This window comes from Doryrhamphus excisus, chromosome 13, assembly GCF_030265055.1.
Source record: "Doryrhamphus excisus isolate RoL2022-K1 chromosome 13, RoL_Dexc_1.0, whole genome shotgun sequence".
NCBI classification, from domain to species: domain Eukaryota; kingdom Metazoa; phylum Chordata; class Actinopteri; order Syngnathiformes; family Syngnathidae; genus Doryrhamphus; species Doryrhamphus excisus.
Genome location: NC_080478.1, coordinates 2,114,155 through 2,131,629, shown reverse-complemented (window position 1 = coordinate 2,131,629; position 17,475 = coordinate 2,114,155). Strand labels below are relative to the sequence as shown.

Sequence of the window (17,475 nt, the reverse complement as noted above, 5' to 3'; positions counted from 1 at the left end):
AATTACATAACCATGAAAGATGTCTAATACTAACTATCATACTAATAGTTGTAATACTATAAAAATGCTAATTAGTCCGTTAAGCTAGTACTTGTAAAAGATATGTGTTATACAATGCATTACAACATTTCACATGGTAATATAACATAACATATACTAATTGTTATACTAATATAGAATATAAGTATAGTATATAATTACGATATTATTATTATTATAATAATTACTATTATAGTAACCCCCATTAAGAAAATCTTGTTTAACGGCGGTAGCTAATTTCTTTCATTCGTTAGCTTACATTTATTTAGCGTCATTTACGCATGCGCACCACGTCAAACCATACCTCTTATGACGGCAGACGGAAGTATATTTCGTGGAGTTTCCCCACACACTTACACCAAGTCGAACGCTCGTTTATAACTTTATTCTGACTTCAACACATCAACAGCAGTGGCAGTTAAACACCATATATCTATCTCACCGACTCACAAACCATATGTCTCTAGTCATCCACAGAACACACTTCCTCATTGTCTCGAGACAGCTCCGAGATGCATTCATGGACGCGCCGAAAATCACAATAAAGTCTTACTCGTGTGCGTATATGCGGTGGAAATAAACACAAAGACAAAGAAAAACAATAAGTGGACATTCATATCGTTCACTAATGTAACTCTGAACAAAGTCTTACTTGTGTGCGTAGGTGCTGTGTAAATAAACAGAAAGACAAAGAAAAACAATAAGGGGACATTGTTATCGTTCATTAACGTAACTCTTACCACGGAAATACGATTTGATGCATTGAGGTGTGCACGGAAACCACAGACACGCCCTTCATTTCACATAATTCGGTTAAATAGTGTTGTGCTATTATAGAGGGATTTTCAGATGTGCTTTTTATTATTATTTTTAGTTTATTTTAAGCTGTTAATACATACAAATGTATACGTAATTGTGTCCTGTTATTTATCTTTTTGTGCATAAAATGCAACAATAATTGACACATAGTTGCATGTGATTAATCAAGATTAATTAAGTGAAGATGGGTCATTAGCTAACCCCCCCCCCCCCCCCCCAAAAAAAAAACTATACATTATAACACAGTTCAATGGACAAATATGAATATTTATTTGGTGTTTTTTAGTTTTCATCATAATTGCCTCCCCCCGATTATAACATACATATCAACACATATCATAACAACAAACCTTTTTTTTTTTTTAGTCCTGTGTACATCAGTATGATGCAATCAGTGACCTTTGACCCACTCATGTCGCCATCTTATTCGGAGCGGGGCCTTCTCCGTTCTTATTGTTGCGCCTCCTCAAGCAGCACTTGAGCGTCACCAAGATGGCCGCCACCAGCACCACCAGCAACGCCACGGCCACCAACGTCGGGATGAGGACGCCTGAGAAAGGACCAGCGGCGCCGGTCTCCGTTGGCGCACACTCCGCCGAGTCCTCCGGACTCTGTCGGCCGTCGAGGTCGGCGCACACGCACGTGTACGAGCCCACCGTGTTCACGCACGCGTGCGCGCACCCGTGCGATGCGGCGCACTCGTCCACGTCCGTGCACTCGCCCGAGGCGTCCTTCAGGAACCCGGGTCCACACGGCACGCACACAGAGCTGAGGTTAGCGGCGGCATGGTTGGACATACGCCAAATGGCGGGCCGACCCGAACAGTGCAAGGCCAGCCGCACCGTAGACCAGCAGTCCACATGGATCCTGGTGCCGTTGTCAGGGTCCAGACTGAGGAAGCGTGCTCCGGGCACGACGGGCCAGCGACACGGGCGAAGACCAGGTTTGGGTCCTTCCTCGTCGGGTCTTCCCTGATGTGATGGTTCTGTTGGTTCTAGCCCACGTGATGCCGGTCCTGCTAGTTCAGGATCAGTAGGTGCTGGTGCTGGTGGTCCTGGTTCAGCTGTTTCAGGTTCTGATGGTTCTGGTACAGCCTGTTCCGGTGATTCTGGTTCGGGAGTATCAGGTTTTGGAGCTTCTGGCTCAGATGTTTCTGGTCCTGATGGTTCAGATGGTTTTGGTTCTTCTGGCTCTGCTGCTGAAGGTTCAGATGGTTCTGGTGCTTCAGGTCCACTCAGTTCTGGGTTAGCCGTGGTGTTTGCGTCCCGGAGTCCAGCTCGTCCGGACGCCAGCCGGCAAATAAATGGGTTCCGAGTTCTGCAGCTAAGCGGGACCAGACCCCAGCTGGTCAGACCGGACCCGTCCAAGTGGGTGACGAGCGCTGCACAGCGAACCGACGTGCACGTGTGTTCTGGCTCCTCCTCCCAGTGACTCTCGTGCACGTCTGCACCCCCGTCCGTGGTCCACACGAAGCCTCTGAGCGGCAGCGATGGAACCACACACTGGTTCTTGGCCTTCCTCAGTCCGACCCAGAAAGTCCTTTTGCCGTGTCGCGAATGAGACCTGGACGTGACGTGAAGGAGCTGAGCGAGCTCCTGCTGGGTGGCGAAGGTGGCGAGGTCGTGGGGCTGACATTCCCGCAGGGCTTGCTCGAAGGAGACCTCGGAGCGGTGGACCGTATAAATGGCTTCCGAGTCGGACCCGGCTGACATGGACGCGAGCCAGGCGACGGTACAAAGCTGGATCCAGCGGAGCAGCGACGCCATAGTTTGGCTGTGGAACACAACAAGCGTGTTAGCTTGAAAGGAAACTTTCAAAATAAAACACATTTTCATCCTTCCATCTGTTTTCTACTGCACTGTGGTTTGCTAGAGCCTTGGTTAGCTGCCCTGACCCTTCTGGGTCAGACACCAAAACTCAGTCAGCTTAATGATTCTGGATGATATGAAGAAGATGCTGAGAAGTATTTTTTTTTATCATTGGTTAGCTTCAATATCACAATAAAAAAATTCTTAAAAAGAATACATTCAGAAACTAAAATGCACATATTTATCTTGTATTCAGTATTTAAAAAATACTACTGTATGTGCTTCTCACCAAATCATTTTTTTAATTAAATTTAAAATTTAATAAAAAAAAATAAATAAAATAAATTATATTAGGAAAGCAGGAAGTGAACAAATGTAACAGTTACTGATTAAAACTAAAACTAAAACTAAAATAAAATATTAATAAAAATAACTAAAATAAATAACTAAAAAAACTAAACTAAAAAAACTACTAAAAATAACTAAATAAAATAACTAAATAAAAATAAAAATAAAAATAAAAATAAAAATAAAAATAAAAATAAAAATAAAAATAAAAATAAAAATAAAAATAAAAATAAAAATAAAAATAAAAATAAAAATAAAAATAAAAATAAAAATAAAAATAAAAATAAAAATAAAAATAAAAATAAAAATAAAAATAAAAAATGAATAAATAATGAAATTAAACCATTACCATATTGTAAAATATGTGGCTTTCATGGTCATGTCACAATACAAAAAAAGTACTTTTTTGTATTATGTATTGTGTATTTTTTAAATTTAATAAATACATTTTTCAATGCCAATATTTGTTTCAACTTTTTCTACAATGCCATGCCCATTTTTCAATAGCAAAACTTAATATGGGGGGGTCTGGTTCTAGTCTTGTATGAAGACGTGATGGATGACGTCATTCACTTTCCACTTCCAACATTTCAATCAATGTCATGTAAAACATGTAAAACAATCATGAAGATTCCATCACTTAATTGGTCCAGCAGCAGATTATTAGTTATTTCCTACAGTATAGTTTATCTTACAATAGATTCTTTCTCTTCCATTGAGTAAGGGAATCAAACAATGCACAACGATGAGCCAATTCAAGAAACAATACAAGCAGTTGATGTTTGCTAAATACAAGGATGAAGAGTCTTGAACCAGTCATGATGTGCTATATATATCACTATATTGACACGCACTATGGTACACATTATGGCATTGGATGCTCATATCACAGAGTACTTCGGTACATGACATAAATATAAATAAAAAATAAATAAAAATAAAATAAATAAAAATAAATTATATTAGAAAGGCAAGAAAGGCAGGAAGTGAACAAATGTAACAGTTAGTGATTGTAAAAGTACCAGATGGAGGGGTAGGATTTAATAAGCTTTGCTTCTTCCTACTCCTTTTGGACATGTGGAACTGGGAACTGATTATGGGATGCACTCAATTGTAATCTGATGCATGTTCAAATGAAATTAAACCATTACCATTACCATTACCATTACAATTACATACAACAATAAGTATCATAAGTGTCATTGAAGTGCTCCAAAAGTCAAGTGTATTGAAAATCAACAAATCAAAGCCATTTCTCTTACCTTCAAACTTCAGAGTTGTGTCAAGTTGTGTTTTTTTACACAAATTGCTGCTGTCGCCCTCTCATATGCCAGCCCCCCTCGCCCCCCTCCGGCCCCCCCAAGTCCAGGAAGTGTGTGTGTCTTGATATGGTCACGTTTCCCGCCACTCCTTGTTTCTCAAATCCCATTTTCCTCTTTAGTTGCACTTTGGAGTTGAGTCGTATGATTCCATGATTCCTATGATTCTTTCTTCGCTCCTAATGGTTAATATGATTTATGGTTGCTGCCAAATGTATATTTTCTATAACAAATCATCACTCATACACACACAGGATAAAGATCAGCGGCTTCCTCGTCTCGAATTCATCTTAATGACATCAAAATATTTCAACTTCCCTGATAAGATGCGTTTTTTTCACCGACATTCTACACACACACACACACACACACACACACACTTGTTGGCATGGCGACCCAGATGCTTCCTGTTTCCTGAAGGAAGCGTTTAAAGAATGGCAGGAAGTGGGAGGGATGTACCGTAGTGGAGCTTTTGTTGTCATGGAGACAGCTCACACGCTTTTATTTTGGAGTTTTAACAGTTTTGAGTTCTTTGCTGATTGCAGTCGCAACCATGGTAACACACACACATATATATATATATATATATATATATATATATATATATATATATATATATATATATATATATATATATATATATATATATATATATATATATATATATATATATATATATATATATATATATATATATATATATATATATATATATATATATATATATATATATATATATATATATATATATATATATATATATATATATATATATATATATATATATATATATATATATATATATATATATATATATATATATATATATATATAGGCCTCGGCTCCTAGAAAAACTTTATTGGAACAAAGCACAGAAACAAGATGGCCGCAATCAGCAACGTGACGGCCGGCGATGCTTCAAGCGATCACGTGACCCGTCAGGCGGCGCTGGATACGGCCAGCTTCTTCAGGTGGTCCATGAAGACCTGCAGGCTGACGTCATCTGTCAGGATGGGAGCGCCCGACTCCTAAAAAAAAAAAAAATGACTCAGCAGTCCTCCACACAAGGTCAAAGGTCAAGCTTGACGGTCAGCTGACTCACCTGCCCCCAACCGTACATGTTGTTGTGCGTCTGCGAAGGATTCACTTTGGACAACAGGAAGCGGGCCTGCCATCATCGATATCATCGTCATCGTCACCGCCACCCTAACCATCGTGTGTGTGTGTGTGTGGGGGGGGGGGGGTCGGGGGGGTACCAACCTGACTGCCGCCATGTTCCGTGTCGATGTATCTCGGCATGGGGAAGCGGGCGTGCAGCAGTTCCTGGGCGTCGTCCACGGGAGCCTGGAGAAGGTTCCTGAAGTTCTCGTACTCGGGCATCTCCTGGTAACCGGCCTTCCTCCACTGGGACACCGTCTATTATCACGCCCCCCCACCCCGCACCAAGGTCACATGATCACGTGCACACACCCGACACGGTCAAAGAAAACGTACCTCTCCGTGGTAGATGAGGATCTGGAAGAAGGTGTCCATGAGCAGGATGCGATCCGGAAGGATGCTGCTGCTGTCCAGCAACACCGGCTGCAAAGCCATCAACGCGTCACTCACGATGGTCTCCAGGTGAGACCGTGAAGGTCAAGAGAAGACGCTGACCTCTGGCGGTCCGTTGAAGGAGTACGCGTAGAGCACGGGTTGCACCATGATGAGCGCCTGCGTCAGGTCCTGGCGGTTGAACTGGTGTCGGTAGTAGGAGCTCTCGTCCGGACTGTTGTTAAACACCTGCAGGAAGGGCGAGCGCCTCAGGTGGAACATGTACTGAAAGAAGAACAAACCATCAACGGGAGCTGCGGTGAGACGACGCCGTTCCGTGACGCCGCTCACCTGCGGATACAAGGAGAACGTCTCGGAGAACCTGAATGAGTTGGGGTCGTCTTTGTGGTAATCGCCAAACTTCTGACACTGAAGTCAAAAATCACACGAATTAATTCAACCTTCTGTCCGCCGGTCCTCGTAAACGAGGACGATCCAGGTTCAGAAGTTGCTAGATCGTCTTAAAAAAACTGATATTGGCGATCGATCCACACGTGATCAATCAGCAGATGCTCACCAGTCTGATCAGTTGTCTGTCCAACCATCTCAGGACGTCTGGCCCCTCCTCCGTCTCGGCACGGTACACGGCCAACCTGGCCATCAAGATGGCCGCCGCCTCTTGATCGAAGGATGCGGCGATGCTCTGGATCTGAGTCTGAGCGTCCGCCCAGCTGGAAGTCACGTGACATCACAACTCATCAGCTCCTCGCGTGACTGACTACCAGATGGCGCTAGCTAACGGCGCTAGCTAGCGCTCACATCAGGGGTCTCAAACATGTGGCCCTACTTTGAGGCCCCCGCCTTGATATGAAAGTTTAATGCTAGTTTGATACGGATGCTGTATGGTATCATGTACCCAGAAAAAATGATTACGTTTGATTCATGTTCATGTTAAAGGTTAAATAACTGTTAATAGTTATCCTCCCTATCCGTGTGGAAGTGGTAAGTTTTTGGCTATTTAAGTTGAAAGGAAATAACTTGAAGGCTACCGTTTAGGTCGCTAGCTCTCTAGTTTGCGAGTTAGCATGTGTCTCAAGACCCTGCAGTTGCGCAATATGTTGTAAATAAAAAGAGTATAAATGTGACTATAGTCGTGTTTTGTCATGTCTACAGGGCTCTAATAATGCTTTGTTCATTTTAATATGAAAAAAATCATTTGTCTACCCACCAACTATATGTGCTTTCTTAAGTTATTATTATTATTATTATTATATTTATTTATTACTGATTGATTTTCTTTATTCTTGATTTGTTTATTTATTTTTCACCTTTTTTTGTGTAAAAAAATAAAAATTAATATATTTGAGAACAGTGGAATGTTTTATCAGAGCTTTTATTGTAGAAAATTGGAACCAAAGCAAAGTTTATTAATTTTTCTGTTTTTAATAAATGCGTTTTTTTTTTTGTTTTTTTTGGAAAACCTGATGCGGCCCAGCCTCGCCCAGACCCTAGCTCCAGTGGCCCCCAAGTAAATTGAGTTTGAGACCCCTGAGCTAAATGAAAGAACTAGCAACAGCTAGCATGGCTTACTTCCTGGCGATGGTGGACACTCGGATGCGTCTCTGTCCTGACGAGTGTTGGTACTGAGTGACGAACTGCAGAGCTCCGCGACCTCCTTGAGGGATGGGAGCGTTGTGCTGCATGAATATGAATATGAATATGAATATGAACATGAATATCGTCTTTCGGCGATGGTTGGACGTTAGCATGACCCCGTGGTGTAGCGTACCTGATTGACCACCTCAAAGTACAGCGCCAGGGTGGTGCCGGGGTCCAACGCGCACATCTTCCACTGACAGGTTCCACCGGTCCCGATCTCCTGCAGCGACACGTCACACATCGGCTGTCATTCGGAAAAGGTCAAAGGTTAACGGCAACACCTACATTTTCCGACACGCAGGGTCCTTTAGCGTGCAGAGACACGCAGGGTCCGATGGCGCCGGACACTTTGATCTCTCTGGACGTCTGAAAGGCATCACGGCGGCGGTGAGCGCGAGGTGGGTGTGGCATGTGTGAAGAGACGAAGCGGGGGGGCGTGGCCTCGCTGTTGTTACCTTGACCTCCAGTGTGGCGGCAAACGCCATCTTGAAGCAACCCTGAACGTCTTTGGTGAAAACTCTTTGGAAGGTTTGTTTGAACAAGGATGTGTTGAAGGAGTCGGCCATTACCATGTAGCCTCTACACACACACACACACACACACACACACACACACACACACACACACACGCACACACACACAGTCAAGCTAAATGGGGCTAATTTTATTTACACGCGTGTGTTTACGTTGGTACCCCGTGTTGTTCGTGCAGCACTTCATCTCCAGAAGTCCAGTTTGGTCGAGGGCACATGCGTAGATGTCCATTACGTGACCGCTAGCGGACGCCCTGCTAGCCAGCGACTCGTAATGCTAACAGAAAATAAACATATATATGCTAACAATGAGGGAGCTATGTTTAGTATTCTTCGGTTGCCATGGAAACTTACCTTGGAGGCCTTCTTCATGAACTTGGCGTTATCTTTTTCAATGTCATGCCAAGACCTGATGGGGGTCTTCAGCTCATCCCCCACCACCATGCCAGGCCCCTGCGTCGCCGGACCGCCGATGAAGGTCATGATGCGAGCACCCGTGTTGGGGAAGGCGCACTGAAGGGGGAGGAGCAAAAGGGAAGCGGACTTTTTAGGATACGAGAAAACGAACGTACGCCCACGTTCTGACCCACCTCCAGCAAGCCCACGGCGATGGACATGGCGACGCCGAGCGAGCGCAGCGGCCTCTTTCCCTGGGTGACGGGCCAAGAGTCGCGTTGCAGCTCCCCCAAGAGGTCGGTCAGGTTCATGTCCACTTTTTGGATGGGTTGCAAAAATCTGACAAAGGCCAACATTCAGTCCCAAACATGACGATTGTGGTTCTGTCCAAACATCTCCGGGTGTCACCTGTTGGACTGCGGCTGCTGGGCAGCTTGAGGTCCTCGTCCCTGAGAAGCCACCGGTTTGCTCAGACCCAGCATCTCCTGCAGGAGGAACGTCAAGATTAAAGGTGTGGAATATAATCCATATTAATATTATATTTGTTTTTGTAAAGTCAGTTTCCTATAGTTTTATTTTACTAATGTAAATGTACTTACATACAAATGTATGCACCACTCGCCTCATGCATTATTAGAGAGCTGTAGCCATGAAATAACACCCCTACAGTCACCTTTACGCTGCTATTTTTCTTTCTTTACATTGCATTGCGCTAACATGCAAGATACGGGATGACTGCAAATACATAAGAGATGGCCAACACTCGTAGTGTATATCAAGCTACCGAGCTAACTAGTTAGCGTCAAATGTATGTGTGCTAAACTTCAAGAGCTTCAAACAGAGTGCGGAAGAAGGAAAAAGTAGTAGTAAAAGTAAAAGTAGTAGTAAAGCCAAAAACATACCACTTCCACACTGAATGGGAGGGGAACTTTGTTCACTCTATCATGTTGGACCGCATGTAATGCTTTATCTAAGGTAACATTTAACGTTGTACAGTTATCGTTTTTACGTGTTTTTTTTAATGACGTAGTGGTTAAACATTTTTGAGCGAACGTCAACAACGGTGGCTTAGCTTCTACCTGCAGCTGTTTGGCACTCAGGTCTTTGGTTCCTTTGAAGACGTAGCTCTTGGAGATGCCTTCACAGCCCAGCTCGTGCACATGAACGATGCGCCCGAAGGTGATCAGGCCCACAAGCGCCGTGGGTGGCAGAAGGGACAAGGACATCTGCAGGGACTCCTTCAAAGCCTGGAGGTCCTCGTCCTCCATGCACGTGTCCACCACGTAGAGGAAGACCAGCGGCATCTGTGGGCCGCGCTGAGGACGGAGAACACAAGTCACTCGGTGAACGTTTTGGTCTTCAAGTGGTGAAGGTTCCCTGTGTGAAAAGAACATCACAGTCCAGTTGTGGTCGTCTGGCTCACCTGGACCACGTACTCGATGGTGGAGAACTGAGGCAGCAGCTCAGCCGGTTGGTTCACTTCCGAGATTCCGGAGTAGGCTGGCGGGAACTGAATGAAGCAGGAAGAGCGTGATTGAGTGGGGGTCATCTGAGCCATGGAGAGTTCACCTGAACGCAACGTGTACCTGGTTCCTCTGGTAGCAGAAGTTACATGCCCAAATTTTGGTGTGGTAGTCCACCTGGCTGCAACACAGGTGAGGGGTAATTATGCGACCTCACTTCCTGTACGCGTTTGTGTAAAGTCACCCACCAAAGCGGATTGAGCACGGCTCGGCAGGTGGCCCGGCTGCACAGAAGCGGTTCATACTGGATGGGCGGCAGATCGGGTCGCTCCTTCAGGGGCGTGAAGAGGGCCGCCACCGGAACCACCATGCGGGTCGCCTCCAGGCGGCTGGATGGCCACACGTTCCAACTGAAGCGCACGCCATCACGGTCCTCATTCTGAGCAATGTACTCTGTGAATGTTGCCATGGCAACGCTGGGACGCAGACACAGGAGTATCACCTTATTAGGACATTGGGTCAGTCCAAGAGCGTGACGTCATATAAATATACACTATATGTGACTTATTAGAATATTTTCATTCATACCCTCCTTTAAAGAGAAGGACACAAGGTTTTTAAAATCTTGTATCAACTGAAGCATCTAACGTTCAATTCAAATCTGACAAAGTCAACTTTGTGCTTTTTTTAACTTTGAAATGTTTGACAGGTGAGCAAGGAGCTCGCTGCTAAAAAGGACAACAAACACGTTAACAATAAAAAACACGAAACACAACACAAAATAAAAACACTCACCGCCCGCTGCTTGTTGACTGAATGCGTCGCCCGTCTGAGTCTTAGAGTTAAATTAAACTGTCAACGTGTTAAAATGTTAAAGAGTGTTAAAGAGCTAGCGGTGTGCTGCCTTGGGTCCCGCCTGCTGACAAGCAAGCAAAACAATATGGCGGTGGCGCCACGTCAAGACACAGATACCATAAAAAGACAAGAGTCCTCACTCTAAAAGCAAATTCGGGAGCCCGATCCCCGAGCTGTGTCGACGCAGACAGTTCCGATCCACGCTTCCGTTAAATTCGTAGAATTCTGCCTCCTGAACAACAACAAGAAAATGTAAAGTTAAATCCAAGCCCCGTTTGTGTTATATTGACATTTCCTCGCTGTGAAAGCGGTACATTAACGGTAGGTCCAAGTGACACATCGTATCTGCGCAAAGATCTTTGAGTCACAAAGCTTTCTGAGCAATGACATGGCTTGAAAAGATCAGTTTCAATAAACATTAGATGTCTCTGTATTTTGTGTGAAAGACAAATAAGCATTTGAAAAAGTGTATAAAAATGCCATTTAAAGCTCCTTCTGTGATTATAACTCAACAGAGATCCATTTTATAATAATGACAATTGCATCATTTTGTGGATTGTATGCAAAATGTATGAAGAAATTAATAGATACTAAAGAATAATGCATATACATGTTTAATGTTTATCTTAAAAACCAACAGTAAAATATCACACATACATATTTGTTATGAATATTATATTACAATGTCAACTTGATGCTTAAAAAGTGACAAAATACCAACTAAAATATTATATTTATAAACATATCCTTTCTGGATAACAGAGGACATGTCATGGATAAAAGTTTTATATTAAAAAAGCTATTTTCCTGCCAAACATAAATATCCTAACCAGGTAAAACATAACTCAGTCTTCATGACATCAATGATGGATTTCTCATGGAAAAGCATTCTTTATATAATAATAATAATAATAAAACAACAATTTTTTATTATATAGGACATGACACAGGGATGATAGAAAAGGTTCAAATATCAGAATGTCAGACTTGCTGACCTTTCAGCCAGTTTAGTTTTTTTCTTGAAATGACTGTAGCTGGTCACATGACTAGACAAATGCTTTATGTAGATGATTAATATTCCTATTTTTTTTTTTTACATTTTATCACAATGTATAAAGATTTCAAGCCTGGATGTTACTCAGGAATGACATTTTGGTACTTTTGTGCACCATTGCTTCTTAAATGTATATTTATTACAATATATATATATACACAATATAAGTAAAGAGGAGTGAGTTGAGTAATAAAATGTAGTGTTTTAAAATGTTTATTTATTTTTTTTTTTACACGATTTGTTTTGGACACCGACATCGAGACTTGTCTTGTCTTTGACCCACCCACCCATCCATTCATTCATTTTCCAGAGCGTCACAGGTATGCTGGAGTCTACCCCAGCTGATGGGGTACACCCTGAACGGGTCGTTTTTGACCAATACATTAAATATTGTTTTTAAAATGTATATATTACAACAGAAATACATAGCAATGTACTAGAAAGTGTTAAAATCACAAAGACTAATTATACACCTTTTAGTATTATGTTATAAAGTTTTATTATAAAGATTTATTATACAGCACGCCTTTCCTGTGTATGTGTTGTGTTTAATGGAAGTGTGTGCCATGGTTACTCATCATCCCACAATCAAGTGCAGAGGAAAGTCCTAAATTGAAGCAGACAGTACTCTATCTCACCTGAAGGGGGCGCAAGTGTAAATGACTAGAATAAAATCTTCAGAGCGTCGTTGCTCTCGGCACCGGTGGTGTTTTGGGCTGATGATTCTTTGAAAAATAACCACATCAGCGTAAATTGACAGTTTTAAAATAGAGCAAAAGAAAGATTTATTTGGCGTCTGGTCCAATCAGGACTAAACAAACTCATCAGCTAAACGAGGTCCAAAAAAAAAAAAAAAAAGTCCAGATTGAAGAATCCGGCTTTGTGTGTCACATGTTGTTGAATCCCATCATGCCCTTCATGTTTCCTGCCGCGCCTTGCTGGAACTGACGCATCATGGACTGAAGTCCCGCCATGCCACCTGCACACGTACGGACACGGTCAGCCCCCGGTCCCCAGCACGTGTAAGTCATGTGACGTGTGGGCGGCGTCTTACCCATGTGGTGGAGCACCCGTGGGTCCATCATTTTGGCCATCTGCTGGTTGAGTTTCGCCATCTGAGACGGGTTGACATTCTTGGACATGTCTCCTCCTGGGACACAAAACACGTGTCAGCGCGCTGCCGAACATGGCCGACAAGACCTCACGCCACGTCACCTTTGAAGAGGCCTTTGATCCCGCCCATCTTCTTCACCATCTGAGCAAACTTGGTGTATTGGGTCAAAAGTTCTTGGACGTCCCGAGTGGCCACACCCGCCCCACGAGCCACACGCTGAATTCTGTTGGGCTGCTTGCTGAACAACTTGGCTCCATCTTTACTGTCCAACTCTACCGGTACACACAAGTCACGTGGGAGTGTGTTACCGTGTGTTACCGTGTGTTACCGTGTGTGTGCGTTTTACCTTGGTCGTTCATGCTGTCCATGATGGTCATCAGTTTCTTTAGTCTGGCCATCGATTCTTGCTCATTTCCTTTACTCATGAAGTCCGTTCCAAAGCCCGGAATCATACCCTAAACACACACAGATGATTGGAGAGCCGCCTTAAGGGTGTTCAGCGGTTACGTGAGCGTGTTTACCATGATCTGTCCAAAAGGTCCCATCTTCATGATGTTCTGGAACTGTTCATACATGTCTCGGAGTGTGAACTGACCTGAAGGTCAGAAGTTAGAGGTCAGCCCCGTGTGGGCATCAAGTGGTGGATAAGAGGCTAAGGTTGGTGTTCATTACGGTTAGGGATAGCCTAGCGTCATCATGTTTTCTCACCATGTTTCAGCTTGTCAATCAGCTCCTCGTTGTCGTCCAACTTGAGCTCGTTGACGCGGTCGATCAAGCCCTCGATGTCGCCCATGCCTGACGTGAAGAAAAAAAGTCAGCGAGCGCTTTCCTTCTTTTAAGCGCCCCCCCCCCCGACTAGAAGGTGTCACGGCAACGTACCGAGTAGTTTGCTGATGAACGGCTGCGTCTTGAAGGGCTCAAAGTCGTCGATGTGTTCGCCCGTTCCGATGAAGATGATGGGACTCCTGGTGGCTGCCACGCTGACAGGAAACCACGCCAGCGAGTTAGACAGACACGAACCAATCAATCGTCGCAAAAGACGCAGCCTTACGCGCTCAAGGCCCCGCCTCCTTTGGCGTGTCCGTCCAGTTTGGTGATGATGACCGACGCCACATCCACTTTATCTTTGAAGGCTTTGGCCTGCGACTCGCAGGCCTGACCGATGGACGCGTCCATCACGTACACAATGTTGTCCGGTTGCTACGGCAACAGGCGGAGACATCCCTGAGACCGTACCAAGGCTGATGAGCGCAGTGATGCGTTCAGGTACTCACCACAGCATTGGAGACTTGCAGCATCTCCTCAAACAGCGAGTCTTCCTGTTTGTGTCGTCCGCTCGTGTCCACGATGATGATCTCAAAGTTCTCTCCTTTGAACTTCTCCACCCCCTCTGATGCAATCACCACCGGATCCATCTCTGTGTAACTGAACGCAGCACACCGCGTCACCGCGTGGCGGGAGCCTCAATGCAATATGCATGACCGTGTGGCGGGAACCTCAACGCAGCATGCGTGTCTAAACACGGAGAACCTGAACATAGCACGTGTAATTATACCGCAGGAACCCAAATGCAGCATACGGGGCAAAACCCTGGGAACCCGAATTATGGCTGAATGCACAGCGGTCGAGTGGTTAGCACGCAGACCTCACAGCTAGGAGACCAGGGTTCAATTCCACCCTCGGCCATCTGTGTGGAGTTTGCATGTTCTCCCCGTGCATGCGTGGGTTTTCTCCGGGTACTCCGGTTTCCTCCCACATTCCAAAAACATGCTAGGTTAATTAGCGACTCCAAATTGTCCATAGGTATGAATGTGAGTGTGAATGGTTGTTTGTCTATATGTGCCCTGTGATTGGCTGGCCACCAGTCCAGGGTGTACCCCGCCTCTCGCCCGAAGACAACTGGTGACGACCGCCGTGAGGATAAGCGGTAGAAAATGAATGAACATTATTCCAACAGTAAAATATGGTGGTGGTAGTGTGATGGTCTGGGACTGTTTTGCTGCATCAGGACCTGGAAGACTCACTGTAATAAATGGAACCATGAATTATTGTTAAACTGTTCACAAATATGGGCTGCACGGCGGACGAGTGGTTAGCGCGCAGACCTCACAGCTAGGAGACCAGGGTTCAATTCCACCCTGGGCCATCTCTGTGTGGAGTTTGCATGTTCTCCCCGTGCATGCGTGGGTTTTCTCCGGGTACTCCGGTTTCCTCCCACATTCCAAAAACATGCTAGGTTAATTGGTCACAGGTATGAATGTGAGTGTGAATGGTTGTTTGTCTATATGTGCCCTGTGATTGGCTGGCCACCGGTCCAGGGTGGACCCCGCTGCCTGTGAGGTTTGTTTTAGTTGCGTGACTGCAGATCGACCGCCTCCTCGGCATCCTTTCGACTTCTGGTCAAAAGCTAAAAACACATCTTTCACCGTGACATCAAATTGATTGAAATTGCAATTTCCGTTAGAAAACATAACCCGTTTAACCCCAACCTGAACACAGCACACGCGACTAGACACGGGGAACCCGAACGCAACACGTAGCAGTTAGACTAACCTGCCGTAGAAGGGGATTCTGGCCTTGGTGGCGTTCTGCTTGAGCTGATCGAAGGCACCTGCAGACGGTAGAGACGATGAGTTAGCATCACAAGCGGGGTCGGTGTCGTTTTGTGGTGTGGCGGATTTACCAGCTCTGAAGGTGTCGGCGCAGATCAGGCAGGTCTTCCAGCCTTTTCTCTGGTAGAAATACGCCAGCTGCATGACAGACATCAATCACTGTTAGGAGGCGGGACTACAGGGATATTATTATAAGTGTTTGATGCTTGATGATGTGGACAGAGAGTATTAGTAGAATAATTAAACAGCAGGAGGTCGGACAAGGTCACCTTTGAGCAGGTTGTGGTTTTGCCGCTCCCCTGCAGGCCAACAAACATGATGACGTTATTCTTTCCTTTGGCGGGAGTCCATGCCTTCACGCCGGGATCCACCAACTGGGGTGACAAAAAAAACCAACATGTTTCAATTCTCATTGTTGTGAGGATTTTCTGATCTGGTTCCAGATCTGACCTTCACAAGCTCCTTGAAGACGGCGTGCTGGATCATCCTCCTCTTGTTCAGACCGGACGCCATCTCCTCCAGGTCTATAGCCGCCCTACAGGGACAAGCAGAGTGCAAGCTTGAAGCAGCAGGAAGACATCTGGAGGTCATCCAGCTTCTCCGCATGGACTCACTTGACGTTCTCTCTCAGCTGTTTGACCAGCTTGATGTTGACGTCGGCCTCCAGCAGGGCGGCACAGACCTCCTTCAACATGGCGTTCAGAACCTGAATAAAAAGGGAACTCTTGTTAAGACTTCCTGGTGAAAGAGGAAGACCGCATCACCTGTAGAGGATGTGTTGTGTTACCTCCTCGTTGATGATGGTGGCATTGCTGAGTGACCTCAGCGCCGAGGTGATCTTGCGGCCTAAATCTGCTAACACCATGATGGCGTGTGAGGCTCCACGCACGTACGACTGTAGTCCACTTCCACTGCTGAGGAGACACACGCTCATTTTCATTATTTGGAACGCCGTTATTTGTGTAAAGTCATGAATTGGGACTAATACTCACATGTGGGTGGTGGTGACCCCCCGTCTGCGTGAGTCAGCTTTACAGATGACAGTTAGAGCACTTCCTGTCTGAAAAATATGACAATAGTGTCACTATGGTAAGAGCAGAACTAATTAGAGCGTGTCCAATGTTGACATCGATGGGTGGCCGTCTTTATCGATGCAGTGCGCATGCCCAGTGACGCACCTCTTCCGGATGTGTTTGTTTTTACATGTTGAGGTTTTTTTTTTTTTAAATACACGACGTGGAACAGACGTACCTTCTAGCGGCCACAAATATTGATATCGATAATGATTAGCAACATATATGTGCGAAGTAAATCAATCTTGAGTATTTATAAACAACACCTAACCATGCTAACCTTTGCCGTGATCTGATTTGATGTATGTTTTGCTCAAAAGCAATCCAACTGAAAATTCATGTATCTTAGTATAACATAATAGTCCGAGTGTTTAATTAAGAATTAAAAACACACAACATGATTACACTCACCGACTCTTTGCGAGTTCAGTTCGCGTCGCAGCTGCTAGCTCAGACCTGCCGTCATCAATCCACTCAGCCGGAAGTTACATTCTTCTTCTGTTGCATTTTTTTCTTCTTCGTCGATAATAAATACGGCACTGGGTCGCCATCTACCGGTTACATGAAAATAACGGTGCGCTCTGGGTTGCTGGTGTGAAAGTGAACGGATCACGACAATCCGATCATTTGTCAGTCACAGGACGCAGTACACTATAATCATCATCGTCGTCAGTAACATAATAATGAATGTATTATTATTATCGGTAAATGAACTATGAATATAATAAATAAAATAAATAAAATTGCATTAGAATAAGATATTATTATTAAATAAAGATATGAACCAAAATATGAATCAAAGTAATCCCCAGAGAATGGAGCCTGATTACTCGATGACGTTTTCCCTTGCCGT

General features: G+C 44.5%; 3 protein-coding genes across 4 annotated transcripts; all 3 read right to left on the bottom strand.

Moving 5' to 3' along the window:
• Positions 1-1,099: 1,099 nt before the first annotated feature.
• Positions 1,100-4,883, bottom strand: LOC131140734 (complement component C1q receptor-like). Its single transcript, XM_058091409.1, has 2 exons — positions 4,277-4,883; positions 1,100-2,631 (listed from the first exon to the last, which is right to left on the bottom strand). The coding sequence occupies exon 2, from the start codon at positions 2,622-2,624 to the stop codon at positions 1,269-1,271; it is 1,356 nt and encodes a 451-aa protein (XP_057947392.1). The 5' UTR covers positions 2,625-2,631; positions 4,277-4,883; the 3' UTR covers positions 1,100-1,268.
• Positions 4,884-5,173: 290 nt separating this feature from the next.
• Positions 5,174-10,858, bottom strand: LOC131140166 (protein transport protein Sec23A-like). Its single transcript, XM_058090338.1, has 20 exons — positions 10,710-10,858; positions 10,163-10,390; positions 10,038-10,095; positions 9,875-9,961; positions 9,531-9,767; positions 8,860-8,936; positions 8,646-8,790; positions 8,410-8,568; positions 8,217-8,332; positions 7,978-8,101; positions 7,808-7,888; positions 7,653-7,742; positions 7,454-7,560; positions 6,441-6,594; positions 6,215-6,292; positions 5,987-6,148; positions 5,828-5,914; positions 5,594-5,749; positions 5,436-5,501; positions 5,174-5,361 (listed from the first exon to the last, which is right to left on the bottom strand). The coding sequence occupies exons 2-20, from the start codon at positions 10,381-10,383 to the stop codon at positions 5,272-5,274; spliced, it is 2,295 nt and encodes a 764-aa protein (XP_057946321.1). The 5' UTR covers positions 10,384-10,390; positions 10,710-10,858; the 3' UTR covers positions 5,174-5,271.
• A 1,162-nt stretch (positions 10,859-12,020) lies between these two features.
• Positions 12,021-17,133, bottom strand: LOC131140081 (signal recognition particle subunit SRP54). 2 transcript variants are annotated; one of them, XM_058090177.1, is made up of 17 exons: positions 17,034-17,133; positions 16,542-16,609; positions 16,337-16,463; positions 16,164-16,255; positions 16,000-16,084; positions 15,819-15,923; positions 15,621-15,687; positions 15,491-15,548; positions 14,212-14,362; positions 13,989-14,137; positions 13,817-13,917; positions 13,646-13,732; positions 13,459-13,532; positions 13,284-13,392; positions 13,039-13,209; positions 12,878-12,973; positions 12,021-12,802 (listed from the first exon to the last, which is right to left on the bottom strand). In XM_058090177.1, exons 3-17 carry the CDS (start codon positions 16,412-16,414, stop codon positions 12,711-12,713), a joined length of 1,515 nt encoding a protein of 504 aa, XP_057946160.1. In that variant the 5' UTR covers positions 16,415-16,463; positions 16,542-16,609; positions 17,034-17,133; the 3' UTR covers positions 12,021-12,710. The 2 variants fall into 2 exon arrangements, with proteins under 2 accessions (XP_057946160.1, XP_057946162.1); XM_058090179.1 differs by having other exon boundaries at positions 16,337-16,460; positions 17,034-17,126.
• Positions 17,134-17,475: the final 342 nt, after the last annotated feature.